The sequence below is a fragment of the Lipomyces doorenjongii genome (genome assembly GCF_038497915.1).
Source record: "Lipomyces doorenjongii strain NRRL Y-27504 unplaced genomic scaffold V1508scaffold_17, whole genome shotgun sequence".
Taxonomy (NCBI): domain Eukaryota; kingdom Fungi; phylum Ascomycota; class Lipomycetes; order Lipomycetales; family Lipomycetaceae; genus Lipomyces; species Lipomyces doorenjongii.
The window spans coordinates 16,311-33,892 of NW_027118084.1; the positions used below are offsets into that span (position 1 = coordinate 16,311).

The 17,582-nt window shown below is 48.7% G+C and overlaps 11 protein-coding genes across 11 annotated transcripts; 6 read left to right on the forward strand and 5 right to left on the reverse strand.

Moving 5' to 3' along the window:
• Nucleotides 1-226: 226 nt before the first annotated feature.
• V1508DRAFT_396731 (uncharacterized protein) lies at nt 227-1,256 on the forward strand (the record flags this gene model as incomplete). Its single annotated transcript, XM_066938116.1, has 2 exons — nt 227-791; nt 844-1,256. The coding sequence occupies 2 exons, from the start codon at nt 227-229 to the stop codon at nt 1,254-1,256; spliced, it is 978 nt and encodes a 325-aa protein (XP_066796492.1).
• A 282-nt stretch (nt 1,257-1,538) lies between these two features.
• On the forward strand, nt 1,539-2,923 carry V1508DRAFT_75995 (uncharacterized protein). The gene has a single exon (XM_066943046.1). It carries the CDS (start codon nt 1,813-1,815, stop codon nt 2,686-2,688), a length of 876 nt encoding a protein of 291 aa, XP_066796493.1. The 5' UTR covers nt 1,539-1,812; the 3' UTR covers nt 2,689-2,923.
• Nucleotides 2,924-3,526: 603 nt separating this feature from the next.
• Nucleotides 3,527-4,606, forward strand: V1508DRAFT_75981 (uncharacterized protein). Its single transcript, XM_066943045.1, has 2 exons — nt 3,527-3,803; nt 3,859-4,606. The coding sequence occupies exons 1-2, from the start codon at nt 3,681-3,683 to the stop codon at nt 4,114-4,116; spliced, it is 381 nt and encodes a 126-aa protein (XP_066796494.1). The 5' UTR covers nt 3,527-3,680; the 3' UTR covers nt 4,117-4,606.
• Nucleotides 4,485-6,294, forward strand: V1508DRAFT_445783 (uncharacterized protein; the record flags this gene model as incomplete). Its single annotated transcript, XM_066942422.1, has 2 exons — nt 4,485-5,062; nt 5,091-6,294. 2 exons carry the CDS (start codon nt 4,485-4,487, stop codon nt 5,974-5,976), a joined length of 1,464 nt encoding a protein of 487 aa, XP_066796495.1. The 3' UTR covers nt 5,977-6,294.
• V1508DRAFT_396735 (P-loop containing nucleoside triphosphate hydrolase protein) lies at nt 6,199-7,412 on the forward strand (the record flags this gene model as incomplete). The annotated part of the gene is made up of 3 exons (XM_066938117.1): nt 6,199-6,254; nt 6,328-7,089; nt 7,145-7,412. The coding sequence occupies 3 exons, from the start codon at nt 6,199-6,201 to the stop codon at nt 7,410-7,412; spliced, it is 1,086 nt and encodes a 361-aa protein (XP_066796496.1).
• Nucleotides 7,315-10,023, reverse strand: V1508DRAFT_384596 (uncharacterized protein). The gene is made up of 2 exons (XM_066937775.1): nt 9,482-10,023; nt 7,315-9,037 (listed from the first exon to the last, which is right to left on the reverse strand). Exons 1-2 carry the CDS (start codon nt 9,954-9,956, stop codon nt 7,665-7,667), a joined length of 1,848 nt encoding a protein of 615 aa, XP_066796497.1. The 5' UTR covers nt 9,957-10,023; the 3' UTR covers nt 7,315-7,664.
• A 123-nt stretch (nt 10,024-10,146) lies between these two features.
• Nucleotides 10,147-11,429, reverse strand: V1508DRAFT_415154 (Prephenate dehydratase). Its single transcript, XM_066940027.1, has 2 exons — nt 11,214-11,429; nt 10,147-11,160 (listed from the first exon to the last, which is right to left on the reverse strand). The coding sequence occupies exons 1-2, from the start codon at nt 11,268-11,270 to the stop codon at nt 10,567-10,569; spliced, it is 651 nt and encodes a 216-aa protein (XP_066796498.1). The 5' UTR covers nt 11,271-11,429; the 3' UTR covers nt 10,147-10,566.
• Nucleotides 11,394-13,235, forward strand: V1508DRAFT_438710 (uncharacterized protein). Its single transcript, XM_066942187.1, has 2 exons — nt 11,394-11,479; nt 11,529-13,235. The coding sequence occupies exons 1-2, from the start codon at nt 11,426-11,428 to the stop codon at nt 13,056-13,058; spliced, it is 1,584 nt and encodes a 527-aa protein (XP_066796499.1). The 5' UTR covers nt 11,394-11,425; the 3' UTR covers nt 13,059-13,235.
• Nucleotides 13,043-13,920, reverse strand: V1508DRAFT_415160 (uncharacterized protein). Its single transcript, XM_066940028.1, has 6 exons — nt 13,600-13,920; nt 13,511-13,538; nt 13,414-13,464; nt 13,286-13,356; nt 13,162-13,235; nt 13,043-13,110 (listed from the first exon to the last, which is right to left on the reverse strand). The coding sequence occupies exons 1-6, from the start codon at nt 13,696-13,698 to the stop codon at nt 13,086-13,088; spliced, it is 348 nt and encodes a 115-aa protein (XP_066796500.1). The 5' UTR covers nt 13,699-13,920; the 3' UTR covers nt 13,043-13,085.
• Nucleotides 13,921-14,461: 541 nt separating this feature from the next.
• Nucleotides 14,462-15,468, reverse strand: V1508DRAFT_415164 (60S ribosomal protein uL23). Its single transcript, XM_066940029.1, has 3 exons — nt 15,372-15,468; nt 14,680-15,016; nt 14,462-14,627 (listed from the first exon to the last, which is right to left on the reverse strand). The coding sequence occupies exons 1-3, from the start codon at nt 15,388-15,390 to the stop codon at nt 14,543-14,545; spliced, it is 441 nt and encodes a 146-aa protein (XP_066796501.1). The 5' UTR covers nt 15,391-15,468; the 3' UTR covers nt 14,462-14,542.
• A 359-nt stretch (nt 15,469-15,827) lies between these two features.
• V1508DRAFT_415170 (uncharacterized protein) lies at nt 15,828-17,533 on the reverse strand. Its single transcript, XM_066940030.1, has 8 exons — nt 17,028-17,533; nt 16,908-16,979; nt 16,846-16,859; nt 16,647-16,796; nt 16,523-16,593; nt 16,405-16,472; nt 16,226-16,346; nt 15,828-16,163 (listed from the first exon to the last, which is right to left on the reverse strand). Exons 1-8 carry the CDS (start codon nt 17,306-17,308, stop codon nt 15,966-15,968), a joined length of 975 nt encoding a protein of 324 aa, XP_066796502.1. The 5' UTR covers nt 17,309-17,533; the 3' UTR covers nt 15,828-15,965.
• Nucleotides 17,534-17,582: the final 49 nt, after the last annotated feature.

A 17,582-nucleotide genomic window follows, 5' to 3' on the forward strand; every position in this document is an offset into this window, starting at 1 on the left:
CTTTTGGCGCGTAATCGTCTCTGGCATTACATCACATCTGGTTAGCACTGGACTGCGAAAAGTGTATTTGGCTGCCGGTTTTGACCCCGCACACCTTCCGATATGGCCCCGGACAAACTCTATTGTTACTATGGAATTTTTCGATCGAACAAATTTATGATCTCAAGGCCGAGAATTTACCAGTCTGTTATTACTCTTAAACGTCGGCCTCTTGCGACTGAAATATATGGCCGCAACAGGTGTGAGGTACCTCCGCGACCCTCTGTCTCGATTCAACTTGCATCTGCTGAAAGAGACTTTGCGACCCCACTTACCCACTTGCAGATTTCCTGATTTTCTCCGGCTGCCTCCGCATAATTCGGATTTAGTGTCTGGCAGGTATGTTCCGGAGCGAATAAAAATTCCGAGAGGCTGGCACTTTGTGTACTTCCCGACTATACAGGACGAGAATTCGTTGAATGCAGACGGATATGATCGGCTATCGACCAATGTTCCATTGACCGGGCAATCACGGCGACGCTGGCGTGGTGGTGAACTCGTGTTTGGAATGCGGGACCTAATGTGTGAGGAGCCGGGGAAATGTGTATTGACGGAAGAGGTCACTATTGATGGGGATCAATCGAGTTGGAATAGAGTCAATGAAGTCACCGTGCGACGCATGAGCAACTCAACCGAGACCGAGATCGAAGTTGATGATGCGATAGTTGAGACGCGACATTTGGTGTATCTGCCAAATAGATCTATGTGTGAGAAATTTGTCAATCACTCCGGTAAGACGCGGTCAATAAAGTGTGAGTTCTTCTCGCGATTGATCTGTGTCGTAAATTATTGACATCTGAACAGCGGCAACGTATACACCAATGTTCCAAACGACTCTCACGCCTACGCGAGCACTTGTGTTCAGGTTTTCAGCGCTTACGTTTAATGCCCATAGAATCCACTATGACCCACTCTACGCCACCACTTTCGAGCAACTCCCGGATGTCATCGTCCAAGGGGCATTGTCCCTAGTCCTCGTCATGTCCTGGATACAGTTCGACCTTCAGGTTTGTTCGGCACTAGGAATCTCATATTCAGGTGTATCCAAGACAATACAGGCCGTGAGATATTCGTGTGTGCAGAGCGTCATTGTGGATAAGGAGATCAAGATAGGTATCGCACCGCGGCTAGGTGTCATGGATCGGGCACAGAAATGGAGGATATGGATTGAGCAAGATGGTGGTATTTGTCTAAAAGGTACGGTTACTGTTGGTTAGTGCAAACAACAAGTTATCACACCCTTCAAGCACTCATCAATGATTGCAGTCGTTACTACATGACACCGTCGGGCCGCGATACACACGCATATCCTCAACCCTAATTACAACCAACTGCCCTAACCCGACCACTATATGTCGAGGCATTGTCATAGCTGGCAAGTAAGCCTCAACCCTAACCGTGGATAGAGAACAAGATCACATGTCCCGATTAAGCTTAGTGGCTTGCAATCCAAGTGGCGCCACTGACTAATAAAGTGCCCTGCCCCCCCTCTCTCGCCTTGCTGTCCACCAAGTATTAATCACTCTCACTCTTCACAGATGTCAGCTATATCACGGAAATTTCCCACAAAATTTGTCATTTCAGGTTAGTATGGTCGGGAAGGGATGTCGACGCGGAAATGTTCTAACAGCAATCATTGTAAAGGTGTTTCATAGTCGCAGTAGTCATTACCATCTGCTTCGTTTAATTCGCTTTTGTTACCAACAGGTCAATCTCATCATATCCACCATCGTCTATTGTTGATTATTTAAATTATTTATACATTACTTCCACATGGGCGAAACTACACTTTTGTCAGTGGCAAATCAGTATCCGTATTCTCCTGTGCTTGGTAAGCTAGGCAGTGGACTGTATACAGTCACCCCACCAAATATCGCATCGCACAGCAAGGATGTTGTTAATGTCACTGAGACTCCCGTGAAAGCACCTGGTAGTCGTCGTCGCACTGATGCTAATAAAGTCGCGGAAAATAAAGGTACTCCAGTGATCGCCAAGAAGACGAAGAAGCAATCAAAGCAGCAAGCTCCTCAGTCGCAGTTGCAACAGATCCAGAATGCTCCTGTTACTCCAATTCGCCAATCGGGTGATCCCAATAGATATGCGGGTCCCACATTCCATTCTTCTCCCGCGCCGAACAATCTACCTGTGCCTAAGTTTGCTTCTACTTCGGCGCCGACTGGCGCTTCTGTGGATCACTATTTTGCTGGGAAGAAATCTGTCGAGTTAGATACTTCGTTATCCGCGAATACTTTTGTCTCAACTCCAGCTTCACTGGCTTCGACAACTTCATCGCCGGCCTCATCGCCAGGTGCATCGCATGCGATATTGCAAACTGAGATTATTGACAAGCAAGTCGAATGCACAGTCGCTCGGACAAGCCGATTTGGTGACAGCGTTGTGTTCAAGCCTCGACGCAAAGGACTGGCTCCAGTTACTACCAACTCAGAACGTTTCAACCATAGCCCATCTAGCGCCGGCAGCAGTGTAACAGATTTCAGCGGCGATAGCACTCAACAGCGCCGGGCCCCAGCGGAATTTGATTTCTTGTTCAAGTCTTCTAGCAGCGAGTCGATTCCTTCCTCGCAGCGCCGTGCTCCACGCGACTTTGATTTCTTGTTCAAGCAAACCGTCAGTTCGATTTCCAAGTAGCATATTTGGTTTCAATGTTTGATTAATGCCTGTGGCTTGATACATTCGTTCTTTCGCTGCACCCGGAGTTTTGCATTTTATTGGAATTCATATGGGTCTCATGTTTATTCCTCACACATGCGATATATCTTTGTTATGGAGTCGTGTTAACTAATCATTGTGTAGTGCGGTACTGTATATATTTGCATCTTTCACGTTGGCGTTTATTCATTTCTCTATCTATTTATTTATGGACATCTTTAATTAGTTACTCATTTCATTCATTCATTTCAAATGTTTCTAATATTTATTCGGGATCTATGTATTCTTAAGTCCTTCTTACTGCTTATTTTGGTGCGTCGGTTTTGTGTGCTTCTTACGGGCGCTTTTTGGAGTCCTGAATGGACTGCTATGGGATGACATATATAGATACACGGATACATGTTATGGGTGATTGGTTTCGTTAGTTTTTGCTCTGAAAATTAAAAAAATTAAATTTGGGTGGAAGCGCGCAAGAGCCTTCTGCTCTCATTTAAACAATTTTGGTGCAGCTTTGTCGTCATTATATATTTGTGCGTGTCGACGGTTACAGTAGTAATTATAAGCCTTAAAAGGTAGCCACCCGTAGGTATCCGTAGCAGCTTTTGGTACCGGACCCCGGGGTTTAATGTCGCGAACAGGCTCCAATTATTGCCCCGATGCATAATGGCATTGACTAGATATTAAACGTTAAGTATACCCGTTCTAGTTAACCGTCGTTTGCCAGGTTTTATATATTGATAATCTACGCATAGCATAGTAACTGTAATATACAATTGGCTATTATGGGTTGACTCGGCTTGTGTGGAAGAGGACTATTCGTATTCGTGTTTTGGGGTGTCGCATAGCGTGAGGCACCTGCCAGCCACTCTTTCTCAGGTTGAGGTGGTCATTAGGCGCCTGTCACCAGCTCCACGGGTCCAATTCGATAAACAATGACCTCGTCCTGAATCAGCAGGAGACAATACGTTCGAATGGCCGGGCTCTTCTCGCAAACGCGTGCGCTCTGCGAAAAATGCTTCCTTATCTTCTACCGCACATGGGCTTGGACTGCCATCCGTTCGTTCTTCCTTCCCGTCATCTTCATGTGGATTCTGGTCAGCCAATTCCTCGAATTTCAGTTAGTTAGTCGGTCTATGCTAACTGAAAAAGGGATACGCGCAAAATCTGATTGTCCAGCCGGGTCAGTATGGCATCGCTGATCCCATTCCAATCAAACAGCTGTCCGAGGTAATTGGCGACGGCAAACTAGTGTATGTCGCGTCGACCGTCGGCGGCCTCACGTCAGACATGCGCAACGTCATGCAGACTGTCACGCTTGGACTGCGAGCATCTCAAGTCATCGAACTCGACGACCCTGTCGACCTGCTCGCCGTTTGCAAGCAGAACCTTCGCGGGTCAAGCCCCTGAATGGCATGGTTTCGATGCCGGGAACAAGTTTTTGTCAATCTCGTTCAGAACTGGAGAGTTGTCCTGTTTACTCGGCGCGAATGGGTCCGGCAAGACCACTACCCTCGAAATGATCGCGGGCATTCAGAAGCCATCGTCAGGCACAATAATCTCGGATCTAGCACCGAACTCGGAATATGTCCGCAAAGGAACGTGATGTGGGACGATCTGACTGTCGAAGAGCACGTGCGGATTTGGGACAAACTCAAGGCCGCCCGACGAGCCACGAAGAAAGATGTCGCCGACGTGGTCAGCGCGTGCGATCTGACCTCAAAAATGCAATTTCTGTCAAAAAATCTGTTTGGCGGACAAGCAAGTCACAGTTAGCGATGATGTTTGCCGGTGGCTCGAAAGTGTGCTGCGTGGATGAAGTGTCATCAGGTTTGGATCCATTGTCGCGAAGGCGGATTTGGGACATTTTGCTTGCCTCACGCTGTCAGCGGACGATTATTCTGAGGACGCATTTCTTGGACGAGGCCGATCTTTTTGCTGATAGCATTGCAATTCTTGCCAGGGGAGAGTTGGTGGTTGCCGGATCACCTCTGAAGCTGAAGGCGGATTTCGGGAATGGCTATCGTGTATATAGCATTATGCCGGCGTCTGGCAAGGAGATGGTGTATGAAGCCGAGAATGGTAACCAGGTTATTTCTCTCGTGAATCGGCTGGAAAGGGAGGAACACAAGGAGCATCGAGTTTCGGGCCCGCAGCTGGAGGATGTGTTTTTAAAGTTTGTGGCTGACTCGGACGCTGAGATTCAAGAGTTGTTGAAAGACTATGATGATGTTTATCAAGATGATGACGAGATGAGTAAGGGCGCTGTCGTCACATTCGAAGCTTCCGGAGACCTTGACTTGAAGGCTGGCGTGATTGTTGGTTTGTGGGGTAAGCCTCCTGAACTTTTTAGTGTGTGCGACACACAACGGCTAACGGAACAGGACAAATATCGACAATGTTAGAAAGCGCCTGATTGTCACTCGCAGCCATCCGTTCCCGATGGTTTGTGTCGTATTCATTCCGATCGTGGTCGGAGGCATCGTAACTTGGTTCTTAAAGTCATATGAAGGTGCGTCGTGTAATATCGTGAGCACAGTCGGCGTTCAAGGATACGAGTCTTTTTCACTGTCAGTGTTCATGGATTCGATAAATATGATTTTCGGGCCGCAGTCCACTGTGATGGAGTATCTTCCTGGAGTATCAAACTACCTTGCAGTCTCGACGAGTCCGTCGAATACCTCAGAGTATCCAGACTTGTCGAGTGCCATTATTTTCGAGCAAACATTAGCCGAGTTTGTGGACGCTGTACACACGAACTACTCGACCTTGCTTCCTGGTGGCATATACTTCAACTCGCCGGTGACGTTATCGTACAGGGTCGATGGAGGCACAAAGCTTTCGTCAGCCAGTGACGACATTATTTTTGGTCCGATTGTGCTGAACATGGTGAACAACATCCGCGCGAACGGAACGACGACGATAATCGCCAACTATTCCCCGTGTCAGTATCCATGGGTGTCGACCATGGGCGATTCATTGCAGTTTATCGTATATTTCTGTCTAGCGATGGGTTCGTACCCGGCTTTTTGCGCGTTGTATCCGACAGTGGAACGACTCCACCGTGTGCGTGCTAACGGCCTGCGGGTCTTGCCCCTGTGGGCCGCTTATCTCTTGTATGATTTCTGTTTCGCCTTGCTGGCGAGCCTGATCCTAGCCGGTATTTTTGCTGGCACAAATTTTTTAACTGGTTTGGATTGGGATACTTATTCACCGTGCTGGTGCTGTACGGCATTGCGTCTATCCTCCTCGCGTTCGTCATCTCGATGATTGCAAAGTCGCAATTGGCGGCGTTTGCGTTAACAGCCGCTTATCAATGTTGTTACTTCCTAATATACCTGATTGCGTACTTATCCGTGAACACATTTGCGACGGTCAATAAACTCGACGAAACCCTCGAAATATTATACTATGTGATGGGAGCATTTGCGCGGATCACGAACCTGATCAAGGCCCTCTTTCTATCAGTCAACCTCTTCAACTCAATTTGAAATGGCGATACAGTGTATTCTTATTACGGCGATATCGGAGCCTATGGATCCCGATTTGTATTTAGTTCTGCAAGCTCTAATTTTGTTCGGCATGTTGATTTGGTGGGACTCGGGCTTTATTTCGGGTTAGAATCGGACGGAAATTCAGGATTCCAGACGCCGAAGAAAAAGTCGCGGAACCGGATACCGACTTGATGTCTGAGATCTACCGAGTTGAGAATCCGGAAAACAGTGACGGCCTTCGTGTCGCGCATCTTTCCACACAATTCGGTAAGTTCGTGGCGGTTGAGGACGTTAGTTTTAGTGTTGCCAGAGGCGAATGTTTTGCATTGCTTGGGCCGAACGGATCGGGCAAGTCCACGACGTTTAATATGATCCGCGGTGAGATAGCGCCGTCCGGCGGCAATGTCTTTGTTGAGAACGTGTCTGTTTCTTCGAATCGAGCACATGCGCGGACGCATTTGGGCGTTTGTCCCCAGTTTGACGCAATTGATCAGATGAATGTTGGCGAGACGTTGGCGTTTTATGCGCGTTTGCGAGGGTTGAGGGCCGCAGATGTGAAGCATAACGTCGATGAAATTGTTCGCGCTGTTGGATTATCACGTTCCCGTACGCGTATGGCAGCGAAGTTGTCAGGTGGTAATCGACGGAAATTGTCGCTTGGTATTGCATTGATGGCAAATCCGCCGGTGCTGTTGCTCGACGAACCGTCATCGCGTATGGATGCGGCGAGTAAACGGTTGATGTGGCGCACACTTGCACATGTGGCTGGTGAGCGAACTATCCTGCTGACGACGCATTCGATGGACGAAAGGGACGCATTGGCTTCTCGCGCTGGTATCCTTGCCAAGGATCTGCTCGCTGTCGGATCAAGTGACCGGTTGAAGGCGCGGTATGGCGATTTTATTACATCCAGATAATCCACGTGGACGGAGTGCTCGCGACAGAAACGAATCGTCAGGTGGGCCGAGGATACATTCCGTGGGACATAAGGTCCGCGTCGAAGATATCATGTACAACGGTCAAGTTAAACTCGCCGTGCAGACGCGGGGTGAAAAACAAATCTTGAGCGTTGTGCAGATATTCAAAGCTGTGGAGCAGGACAAAGAGAAATTTGGGCTCATGTATTATTCGCTCTCTCAGGCCAGTCTGGAGCAGGTTTTTTTGAAAATCGTGGGCGAACATGATGTTGCCGAGGAGGGATATGACAGCTAATAACTTCGGTGCAAGTAAGCCGCAGTCGGTGCATAATACATGATTCGGCTTTTGGTGTTTGGCTAGTTTGTAATTGGTGACGAATAGATATTAGAAGCACTATCGTACAAAAACAAACCGAACCCCATACGTCCGCATCAGTAGTATTTATAAATGTACGTAATGTATGATGAACAACAGAACAACAAAGTAATCCGAAACCTTCCAAACGTACCACATCCTATGAACTTTTCTATTAGATTTGATTACCAGTCACCACCCTACTGTACTCTCGACAACTTCGTTCCCTGTTGTACCACCGACAACGTCAAGGAAGGTGAATGGATCTTGTTCGTCGTCGACAAGTCCGAGATCATCCAGACCGCCGAATAGGACGTCGGAAGTGCCGTCGATGTCTATGCTCCCGCTTTCGTGGGACGTCGTGCTGGAGATCATCTCGTCGTCGTCGTCTTCCGCAAACAGATCTTCATTGATGACGCCAGATATAGCAATTTCCGTTGTATTGTCGGCATAAGTAACGGCGTCTGTAGTTGAAGAGGAAAACAGAGAAAAAGCATGATGCTTGCTGGTCTTGGTCTTGCCAAGACCTTTTTTGACGAGCAGAGCGCGGTTAAGTATGAAATCCTTCTCAGACTCGTCCTCGAACGAGTTCTTCTCGGCCGGGATCGTGATCGACGCCGGTTCGGACGCTGCCCGGGCGGAATTGCCCCCGGCCGCGCCTGGTCTTGGCGAGGGAATCGGAGTCGCGGTGGACTCTGATTGCTTGGGTTGTGATTTAGGTGATATCGATGACGAAATGGAGAACAGTTGCCGGAGAGGGTCTCGCTTCTGAGCACGAGGACGGGCACCCTCGGAGCCTGCGCGGGATTGACGGACAGAAGAGGTGTCTGTGGGAGCGGCAAAGAGCATTTCGTCTTCGTCTTCGTCGACGGCGTCGCGCTTGTCGTCACCGGTGATGAGCCGGTGGATCATGTCTGAGATTTCGGATTCTGCGCGCTTTCCGAGCTCAGAGTCGAACTCTGGCTCCTCGTCGATAACGATGCTCGAGACAGCTGTGCTTATTGTCGAATCGGAGATATATGTCGAGGATGACAGCGAAGACGAGAGCGAAGATGTGGAAGACGCGCGGTTGATGTTTCTGCGGGCGGCTGCGGACGCGGACGCGAGCGTTGACGACGCCGAGGACGAAATGCTGATGTCAGAGTCGTAGAGTCCTATCGAAGATGAGTCATCGAGTCGGGGCCACCAGATATCTGGCGAGGCAGCTGGGAGTGAGAAGGCATCCGGCGAAAGTATGTTGAGGTCGAACGCGGATGAGAATCCGGCAGACTCGGATTGGGGGGTCGTGTGTGGAATCGCGATGCCGCGGCGCGACCCGGTGTGGCGCAAAGGTGTGGCCAATGTGGCGGTGCCCCCGCCGGCAGGCACGGAGGAAGCCGACGAGCTGGGCGATGAAGCAACCGAAGCAGCCGGTCCAGAGACCGGATCAGTCACAGGCGAGGCTACTGACGATGCATGCGTTGAGGTTGAAGCGGACGACGACGCGCTGGCATTCGACGGCAACGGTTTGTGCGAGCCGAGTACGACAGAGGCAATGCCGGGGCCAGAGGCTGGGAGAGTTGGCACTGCATCATAACGAAATTGTTAGCTTATATGACAATTGTCGGTTCCACATCCGTGTCTGCATTCGTATCCGCTTCATTATTGTCATTTTGCTCCATTGTAGTAGTCAATTGTCAATTGCATTGCGTAGATAGCATTAAGCAATAGAGTGACAGAGTTACACTGAACTTAATGCAGCTGTACAATTGATGAGCTTACTCAACTTAGCAAAATAGAGATAACTGATAGTGATATGCTATAACTCCATAATGCGTCGATAGTCACTGATGAGGTCACACCAGATCGTCCGCAGCCACATTCAATTAGCACTGCATTCGCAACACAGTACTACCGTGCGCATAGTATAAGTAATTGAGATATGGAGCTGAAATACGAAGGCTGAACAGACATAATGGAATCCAGGCGCCAACAGACCGCGGATAGAGCGGAAAAGATTGTGCACTCACATTTTGCGCGCCGGCGCTTTTTTAGAGCAGCAGCGTTAGAGGCGGACGATTCTTCCTTTTTGTTCGTATCTGAGGAAATAGCAATAACGCGGTCTGGAGAGGCACGCTTCTTTGCCTTTGACCTTGATGCAGATGGTCTTGGGGGAAGGGTGATTGTGGTTGAACCGGCGAAGATAGAAGATGCGACGGAGCCGATAACTCGGGAGCCTAGATGCGAGAGTGACGTTTGCGCAGGTCCTTTCGCTAATGCTGCTGCTGCTGCTGCCGTCATCGTCGTCGTTGTTGCTGTCGTTATCGTTGTCGCCGCACTCGGTGCTGATGCTGATGTTGACACTACTGTACTTGCTGCTGTGCGGTCCATCGGTGCTATTGCTGGGGGCTTCGGTAATATGGGCCTGAGGGCCGGCCGCGGCGGCATCGGACGCGGATGAGCCACCGGTGTCTGCGGTGGCTGCGGCGTGGAAGCCGAGGCCATAGCCTGTTGTTGGTGAGTGGAGAGGTGCCTTGAAGGCGGTTGCAGTGGTTGCAAGTGAGTGGAGAGGGTGAAGTCAAGAAGTCGAGGAGAAGCTGAAATGACGGTGAAGATGCAAAACGAAAGCTGCCTACCCGGGGTGCAGAGCTAGCCGAATTGGGATGGCGTGCACTGCACTGCGCCCGTGCCCACAGCTTCGCTTCCTATGCCCCGGCCAAGTCCCGACAGTATTTTGGTGACTGTTAATCCCAACTGTGGAATATCTAGTTATTGCACTACCAACACCACGATAGCAAACAGCAACCCTTGCCTCGACCGGTTGGCTTTTGGCGGTTTACATATTAAACAAAAATTACAATCAATTTCATCTGTACAAATTTCCATCGTGTCCAGAGATAGGTAATCAAACAATGCAAGTGGACAAGTCGGCAAACGCTCGTCTACTACCAGCGCCTCTTCATATCAAACTTAGATGACCTTAATATAAAACATAACATAATAAGACATTACAGAAGAATATAGTTACCCAACGCCATATTAGCCGTTTGCAGTATGCCAATGCATTATCCAAGCGCAACTGTAAAGCAGCTCGCATTGTCATACGATAACGAAATCACAGTCGAACAAGTTCCCTGTCGACCGACCGATCCAGCTCAGTTCGTTCGGTACCTTCGACATATCGCTCCATGACCAGAAATCGGGTGTAGTTGTCCTCATTATCCTGCACATCTGCCGCATAAACCTCCACATTCGCAATATCCGCGGCTGCAATCGATGCTATGGCAACTGCGTTCCCTTCATTTGCGGTTAGTGCTGCTGCGTATGCTGTCGAATCTACGCTTATTCTTGCGGCATTCGGAAAGTGGGAAGCAAGATACCGCGTGCACTGGCCCCATACTTGCGGATGCGAGTACACCGTACGAACAGCATCCTCGCCGCTCTGTTTTATTCTTTGCAGCGTAGTTGGAGCGGTAAGAACATAGTGTTCAACCTTCACCTTCGTGTCGCCGATGATACTCGGTCTAGGACACGTCTTCAAGAGGAGGTCGTAGGTGAACTTGACAGGGCCGTTGGACGAGTTTGCGAACGGGACCACAACGTACGCCACTGTGCCGTCCTGGACCGCGGTGAAACAGTCTGCGATCGTGTTCAGCGGCACGTATTCGTAGTGCCCGGCTGGAGTCTTGCCAAAGTACTGTGTGACGGCCTGTTCTGTGAGCGGAATCCAGAATATCAACGGCATTGTATAGGAACGCTCACCTGAAAAGAATAAGTCCCCGGTGGACCCAAATACGCAATCAGCTTCGAGTTCGTCATGCCGTCGCGATATGTTGTAATACTAATTAATGTATATGTGATGGAATCGAATCGTGCCAATCGGCACGAGGCTCCGCCAAACTTAAAGTTGGATCGCCGCCATCAACTTTTCTGATTAGGCGTGCAAGTTGGAGTGAACTCGACAAGCACGTGTGATGAGGAGGGTCCGATGTGCAAGTACGTTTGCCACGGCCACCGGTCGATTACTAGTATGTATTTGGTAGTGTTATAATATGACTGCAATGTTCTAATTATTAGTCGCGGCATTCGGATGTCGTCTGTCGGGAGAAATGGACTGAGATGATGGGCATATTCGCGAGAGAGCACAAGCACCCTGTGGCAATGACGCGCTTCGTGACCGACGTCTGGCCGGCGGTAGTTGAAGCTCCTGCTCTTTCTGTTGTGACAGTGACTCCGACAACAGTTGATTATGCCCCTATCGTGAGTCTTCTAGTGTACGCGGCGCACGCTGGCAACTGCGAGCACGTCTGCCTGCTCTTCAGCGCTCTCGACACCTCCACACAAGCACGCATAATCACGTCGCTTGTGGCCGAACTATGCAGGAGACGCATGCCCGCGACCGCACTTGGCCTACTCGCGAGTGCGCTCTCCGCCTCCGTTCACGCATCTCATCGGGAAATGTACATGCATGCTGTCGACATCGTCCTCCAGGCCGCAGTCAAGAGTCCAGTTGGCGAGCGGCTGTTGCTAGACTTTCTCACTACCATCGACGCGCCGCGGTTTGCGTTTGGCCCTCGGACGTGCGAGCTGCTCGCGACGACAATATCCAAGCACCAACACCGCCGGCTTCTCTTCGAGCTCTCTCGCCTGCGCCAGCCACTGCGTTGGTCCGCGTACACGCCAATCATCCTCGATCTGTGCTGCACGCAGAAAAATCTCATATTCCTTGTCAATCTAGGCCGCACCCACGTCCGGGACGCCGAAAGCTTGGAGTGGTCCGACTGGAAGCCGTATGCTTTCCCGCCCTCCGTCTATCCCGAAATCATCGACCATCTCATTCGGATTGACCGCCCGATCGATGCACTGTTTTTCTTTAGGCAGCTCGCCGAAACGAAACCACACACCATGGACTTGCTCAAGTTGCTCGCGGACTGCGCCCTCCGCCTTGGACGAATCGACATCGCGCACGCTCTCTGCCGCAGGGCTGTCGGTAAACTGCGCGACAAGCCCACCGACAGAGCCGTCGACATCGTCTCGCTCATGACGTACTCCGTCCTCTTTTACGGCCACAAACATGCCGGCCAGATAGACAGCGCCCGACAAATGATCGGCAAGATTGCTGAAATAAGCTTCCCGATTGACCCAGCAATCGTGACGCAATACTTTGACATGGTCGCCACCACCTACAAGCCGGCGCGCGTGATAAAGTCCTACGTTGCAATGTTTGGTTCCTATCCGCTGCTGGAGCTGGGCCTCGATAACTACATCAGTCGCACCGGACCGGAGGAGCATGACCCCGACTTTAGCGAGAGAGAGCAAGAGCTGCCACAGCAGCACCCAACGGCAATCTCGCTCGCTATCTTACTACGGTGCATAATTACGCATACCATGTATATGCCTCACTTGCTCACTCTCCAGCTGAATATCAAGGCATTCATTAGCAGCGGCGGCTTGGACAAACTAGGTCCTAAAGAACCCGAAGGACCGATTGGCTCCGCTAAAAAGAGCAGCGACATCAATGCGTTTAAAAAGATGATCCGCAAATGCATCCGGCAGCAGAAAGATCACCTGAAGAGGATTATTGCACAAAGTGATTTAGACCTTTGATTGTATTATATGTATATATCAACTACCTTAGTGACCGTACTTTTGGAATTCCCTAGATGCTTTTGTTAGCGTTGACTGTCATGAATCGAATGGAAATACCCACCATTCCCGATTGTCAAGTGGACACACTTGTCGTGTCTTCAGCCATCGTGAAATACAGTGGAAGTGAAACACGTGCTATTTAGTTAGACGTAATCAGTTGACAAGAATCCCTGTCGACGGCTTACATTACAAATACCCCATGCCACGAGGCATTCCTCGGTGGTGGCACTGCCTTGGTTCGCTTGACATTCGATGCCTGCTCCGTTAGAACCCACACAATTGCAACATGCAAATGAATACTGACGAAACGTACATGGCTCCATGATATGATTCCTGCAGATCGCACAGTTCTCAACCACAATGTCTATCAAATCAGTCCTGACTCACTCAATCGATATTGACAGACTCACCCCACGCCCACAACGACACTGCATTCCACTACCGAATTGTTAGTGCATCTCCATAGTTTGATGAGATACAAGATAAACTGTTAACTCACTTTTCGCACTTCAAACCGCTTCTTGGCTGGTTTCTCTTTCGGCGCAGGCATTGTAGCTGGTGCCGAATCGACTTCCATTGTGATAGCTTGATCGCTCATCTTGTAGGATCGTAATACTGTACTGTACTATATATGCAATCACACAATGCCTAGTTTCAGAGTGTATATCTGATAATCCTTGATGTGTGAAGGACCTGTAATCGTAAGCGTACTCGAAGGCAGTGATTACATGGAGGTGTCGTGATTACGGCGTTCTACATCTGGGCCCTCACCAAGTGATCGCGCGGCGACCCTTACCAATAATCCAAATCACGCAGGGTAACTCGTAGTACCTTGACTGCTCACGTTAAGCCGCACTGGGCCATCATGGCTGCCACACAATAACAAGAACGAGTCAGTCAGGCATTTGCACATGTACAGTGCTAATCATTCCCTGCATGTTCATCGATACTATCATAAAAACACTTATTTGTTCCTCTTATAGCATTACAGTATTCGAATTCAATTCGACAATGGCTAGTTGATTTGAAGCAATCGAAAATTTGACAACCGGTATCGACTCGCGGTATATTTACTTGATATCGCAGACAAAATGGCAATCCAGAGCAGATCATGCCAGACATATTATTCCTGATAGAATTCGTTCGCGGTGTATATAAGATTCGTTATATCTGCTACTGCGCGCCGTAATTGCAACGTCATAATCCCAGATGACAACGTGACGGGTCACAAGGACTTACTCGCAAATGATATCAATGTTACTCCACATTAGTCGAGTTCACCAACTTTAGAGTTTATTCGATACCTACGTATTGCGATGTATCATGGTCAATTCGCACAAGATTTCGTAGTGATGCACCGAATAAGCAATATGTACTGTATGGCTATAATGTTCTGACTACTAGATTACAAATTCAAAGGATAAATCTTCAATGTGAACCATTCAAATGAAACCGACCCTGTTCGCAACGTCCAGCACATCGTTCTCTGACGCCAATCTTATGTATGCCTTCTTGCTTCCGGTAGGGCTATCATATTTTAGCTTCTTATTCCAGTATTTATCTAAAACACTAGACTTACGTAATGAGCGTGGTAACCTTCGCAACTTCGACGTTGTACAAGCCTTTGAACGCATCCTTGATGTGCCTCTTATTGGCCTTGATGTCAACAATGAAGACTATCGTGTTCGACTCCTCGAGCTTCTTCATAGTCGACTCGTTGCTATGGGGCCCAACGATGACCTTGTATTGGTCGAGACGGGGGGCGTGCGCGATCGATTTGCGTTGATATTTTGGTGTCCGCGGGAGACGCAGCGTCTTGGGGCGGTGGAAGGTTGTCGAGGTGCGGATCTTGGTAAGCTTCTTGCCGTGGATACCTTTAACAACGGCCTTCTTCGCTGCGACGGCCTTCTCAGTTGCTAATTACGTTAGCGCTCAGTCATTTTTACAAAGCCCTATTGAAATAATGCGAATGAAATGCAGTTAATGCCGTAACGATCACTTGCTTCCATATTCTCACATGTTTCGTTCATCACGAATCTTCGCACATTCTCCCATTCAAAACATGTCGCAGAATACTTGCACATTCTGCAACGGATCTGCAACTATGCACTACTGGAAACTGCAAATTCCTTACTATTACAGGTTCAATATATGTGCTGGGAAGCGCAAAAACTCATTCGATCCGCTTGCATTACATCCGCATTACATCCGCATTTCATCGTATCCTCCTCTTGTCACAATAATTGCACAGATGAAATAGCAAATACTCACACTTAGACTTTGGTGCCATTGCTGTTATATCCGGAAACTTGTTGCTGGCTAGAACCTTTGCCGATAGTAAACCAAGTATGGCCAGGCTAGCTCTCCTTTGGCACCTCTGCAGAGTAGTCTTTTGTGTTGCCTACTGAAAAGTAGTCCGAAGCGCCATGATGTTGTGACTGCTAGATACCTATGTAGGGTTAAGCCCCTATTCCACTGAGCCGTAAAGGTTGCGGCGGTGGCGCGGTTAATGATCGATTGGTAGTAGAGACCCTAACCTCGGAAAATATCGCTTCGTGAACAGACTGAACCTGAGCCTGGTTGTTTACATGTTCTACTACTCTATCTGAATTATTCTCCTCAACACGCAACTAAGAGGTTCAGTATCGTGGCCGTCGTTCAGTGCGAGGTAATGTTGGCGATTTCCTCGGGTCTCCATTTTAATTTAATTAATCAGTAAAGCTGATAGTTAGGTAGTAGTAGAGACAACACTTATATCAAGCTGGTGACATCTTCTTGGGCCATTGAGGAGTTAATTATGTAAATTTACTATACACTTTAGATTCATCCAACCTGCCGTCGCCGTGCCCACTGACCACCAAATTGTCACACTCCAGACAGCCCGCGCCGCTGCTGCTCGGCCAGGGATTCAGCGTCAGCTGCATAGCTGACTTCAAGCATATCCTCCAATTCCTCGCTGACAGTTCGTAACTTATCCTTGGTCTGCACTATCGCTTCTGCGCCGGCAACGATCCGGCCAGGTGGATTGTCGATGCCCGCCACGCTCAAAATCGCGAACACGACCTAACTCTCCGTAAGCTTTCTTGCAAAACATAGATAGATACATAAGAAATGGCTATATATACATTTTTAACTAACAACTCTGGCGATAACTCTTGACATGATAATAGTGATCGCACCGTAGCGCTTACTGTGTTTTTATAATGTTCTTGTTGGAAGGCGAAAATGATAGGATTGGCAAAAACGCTGTTCTATGTTAGGAAAACGGAACAGTTACGAAAACAGAGCTTGTATTAAGACTTACGCCGCTTCAAGCGATGGCTGGACAACGGTGACTTTAACATTATATGGGGCGACTTCAAAAGCCAGTGCCTGTCACGAAAGTAAGTAGTACTCCCTGTTGGATCAAAGTAATAGTATACCTCGGCATATCCTTCTAATGCGTGTGCGGCCGACGTTAGGAGTCCTAAACTAGGCGTGCCCATATGTCCAGCTATACAGCGTTAGTTCACTCTTCGCATTAACAAGCCCTGATCAAGAACATACAAATTCCGGTTACGCAGAGTATATGTCCGGATTTCTGCTTTCGTAACAACGGCAACACGCTTGTGATCACATTCACCGGCCCGTAAAACGATGATTCGTATTGTTCTCTTATGTGCCACTCGCTGACTTCCTCTATCGTACCCACAATCGCTGTATTCTCGGTCAGTCTATTGAGTGCAGTCGCGTGTTGGTGACTTACATTTCAGAGAGCAACTATTGACGTTAGTAGGAGTCGATTTGTGTTCACCCAGACTTCCTCACTTAACAACGATATCTAACCGCTTCCATCTCATTAATATCCGTGCCAGGGAGCTCTGACAAAGTGGTTTATTTCTACCTCATATTAGTCCCACTCGGCATTTCTCATACTAAAGTACTTACCTGGGATCCATATCCAACACTAGAACACGATCCCCGAACTTGGGCTTCAACAGTTCACTTACTGACGAAATTGTCTCCACCTTACAGGCTGCCGCAACATAGTGTCCCTTCAGCAGCGTCTTAATCGCAAGTTCTCGTCCCAGCGCGGAGCTACAATCTGTTATGAGCCAGACTTGTGGCACGAACCCGTTCACGCTGCTAGCTATCGAGACCGACTCGACGTCCACTGTGGATTGAACTGGGGTAGGCGTCGCGTTTTTGATTTTTGGAGGCAGCGGCATGGTGTATCGTATCGTAAAGACGTGATTTGGAATTAAAAATTGAGGCGGAGATTAATGCAACAAGAATATTAATTGGACGAGATCGTGGACGTAATTACTAACTTAGCGCTCTCATCAGGGTCGTTGACTGACTATCATCCCAGCACATGCGTTCAATATAAGCAGATTGGAGGTAGAACCTTTTCAGTCAGTTAATAACAACGGATTCTGTGCCGCTGATCGGAGCCTCCGGTGGGAGATACGAGGGGTAAAGCTGCATTAATTAGGTAGAATT

What these genes read in the sequence shown, in the direction of transcription:
- V1508DRAFT_75995 (XM_066943046.1), top strand. Translation starts at nt 1,813, where the DNA reads ATGGGCGAAACTACACTTTTGTCAGTGGCAAATCAGTATCCGTATTCT.
- V1508DRAFT_75981 (XM_066943045.1), top strand. Translation starts at nt 3,681, where the DNA reads ATGGCCGGGCTCTTCTCGCAAACGCGTGCGCTCTGCGAAAAATGCTTC. An exon ending in TCATCTTCATGTGGATTCTG is followed by an intron (nt 3,804 to 3,858) that starts GTCAGCCAATTC and finishes TAACTGAAAAAG; the next exon opens with GGATACGCGCAAAATCTGAT.
- V1508DRAFT_384596 (XM_066937775.1), bottom strand. Translation starts at nt 9,956, where the DNA reads ATGGCCTCGGCTTCCACGCCGCAGCCACCGCAGACACCGGTGGCTCAT. An exon ending in AAAGCGCCGGCGCGCAAAAT is followed by an intron (nt 9,038 to 9,481) that starts GTGAGTGCACAA and finishes GTTATGATGCAG; the next exon opens with TGCCAACTCTCCCAGCCTCT.
- V1508DRAFT_415154 (XM_066940027.1), bottom strand. Translation starts at nt 11,270, where the DNA reads ATGACGAACTCGAAGCTGATTGCGTATTTGGGTCCACCGGGGACTTAT. An exon ending in CGGGGACTTATTCTTTTCAG is followed by an intron (nt 11,161 to 11,213) that starts GTGAGCGTTCCT and finishes CTCACAGAACAG; the next exon opens with GCCGTCACACAGTACTTTGG.
- V1508DRAFT_438710 (XM_066942187.1), top strand. Translation starts at nt 11,426, where the DNA reads ATGAGGAGGGTCCGATGTGCAAGTACGTTTGCCACGGCCACCGGTCGA. An exon ending in CGGCCACCGGTCGATTACTA is followed by an intron (nt 11,480 to 11,528) that starts GTATGTATTTGG and finishes TCTAATTATTAG; the next exon opens with TCGCGGCATTCGGATGTCGT.
- V1508DRAFT_415160 (XM_066940028.1), bottom strand. Translation starts at nt 13,698, where the DNA reads ATGAGCGATCAAGCTATCACAATGGAAGTCGATTCGGCACCAGCTACA. An exon ending in AGTGTCGTTGTGGGCGTGGG is followed by an intron (nt 13,465 to 13,510) that starts GTGAGTCTGTCA and finishes CTGATTTGATAG; the next exon opens with ACATTGTGGTTGAGAACTGT. An exon ending in CCACTTGACAATCGGGAATG is followed by an intron (nt 13,111 to 13,161) that starts GTGGGTATTTCC and finishes AAAAGCATCTAG; the next exon opens with GGAATTCCAAAAGTACGGTC.
- V1508DRAFT_415164 (XM_066940029.1), bottom strand. An exon ending in AAGGTTACCACGCTCATTAC is followed by an intron (nt 14,628 to 14,679) that starts GTAAGTCTAGTG and finishes AAAATATGATAG; the next exon opens with CCCTACCGGAAGCAAGAAGG.
- V1508DRAFT_415170 (XM_066940030.1), bottom strand. Translation starts at nt 17,308, where the DNA reads ATGCCGCTGCCTCCAAAAATCAAAAACGCGACGCCTACCCCAGTTCAA. An exon ending in ACTCTGCGTAACCGGAATTT is followed by an intron (nt 16,594 to 16,646) that starts GTATGTTCTTGA and finishes AACGCTGTATAG; the next exon opens with CTGGACATATGGGCACGCCT. An exon ending in CAGAGTTGTTAGTTAAAAAT is followed by an intron (nt 16,164 to 16,225) that starts GTATATATAGCC and finishes ACGGAGAGTTAG; the next exon opens with GTCGTGTTCGCGATTTTGAG.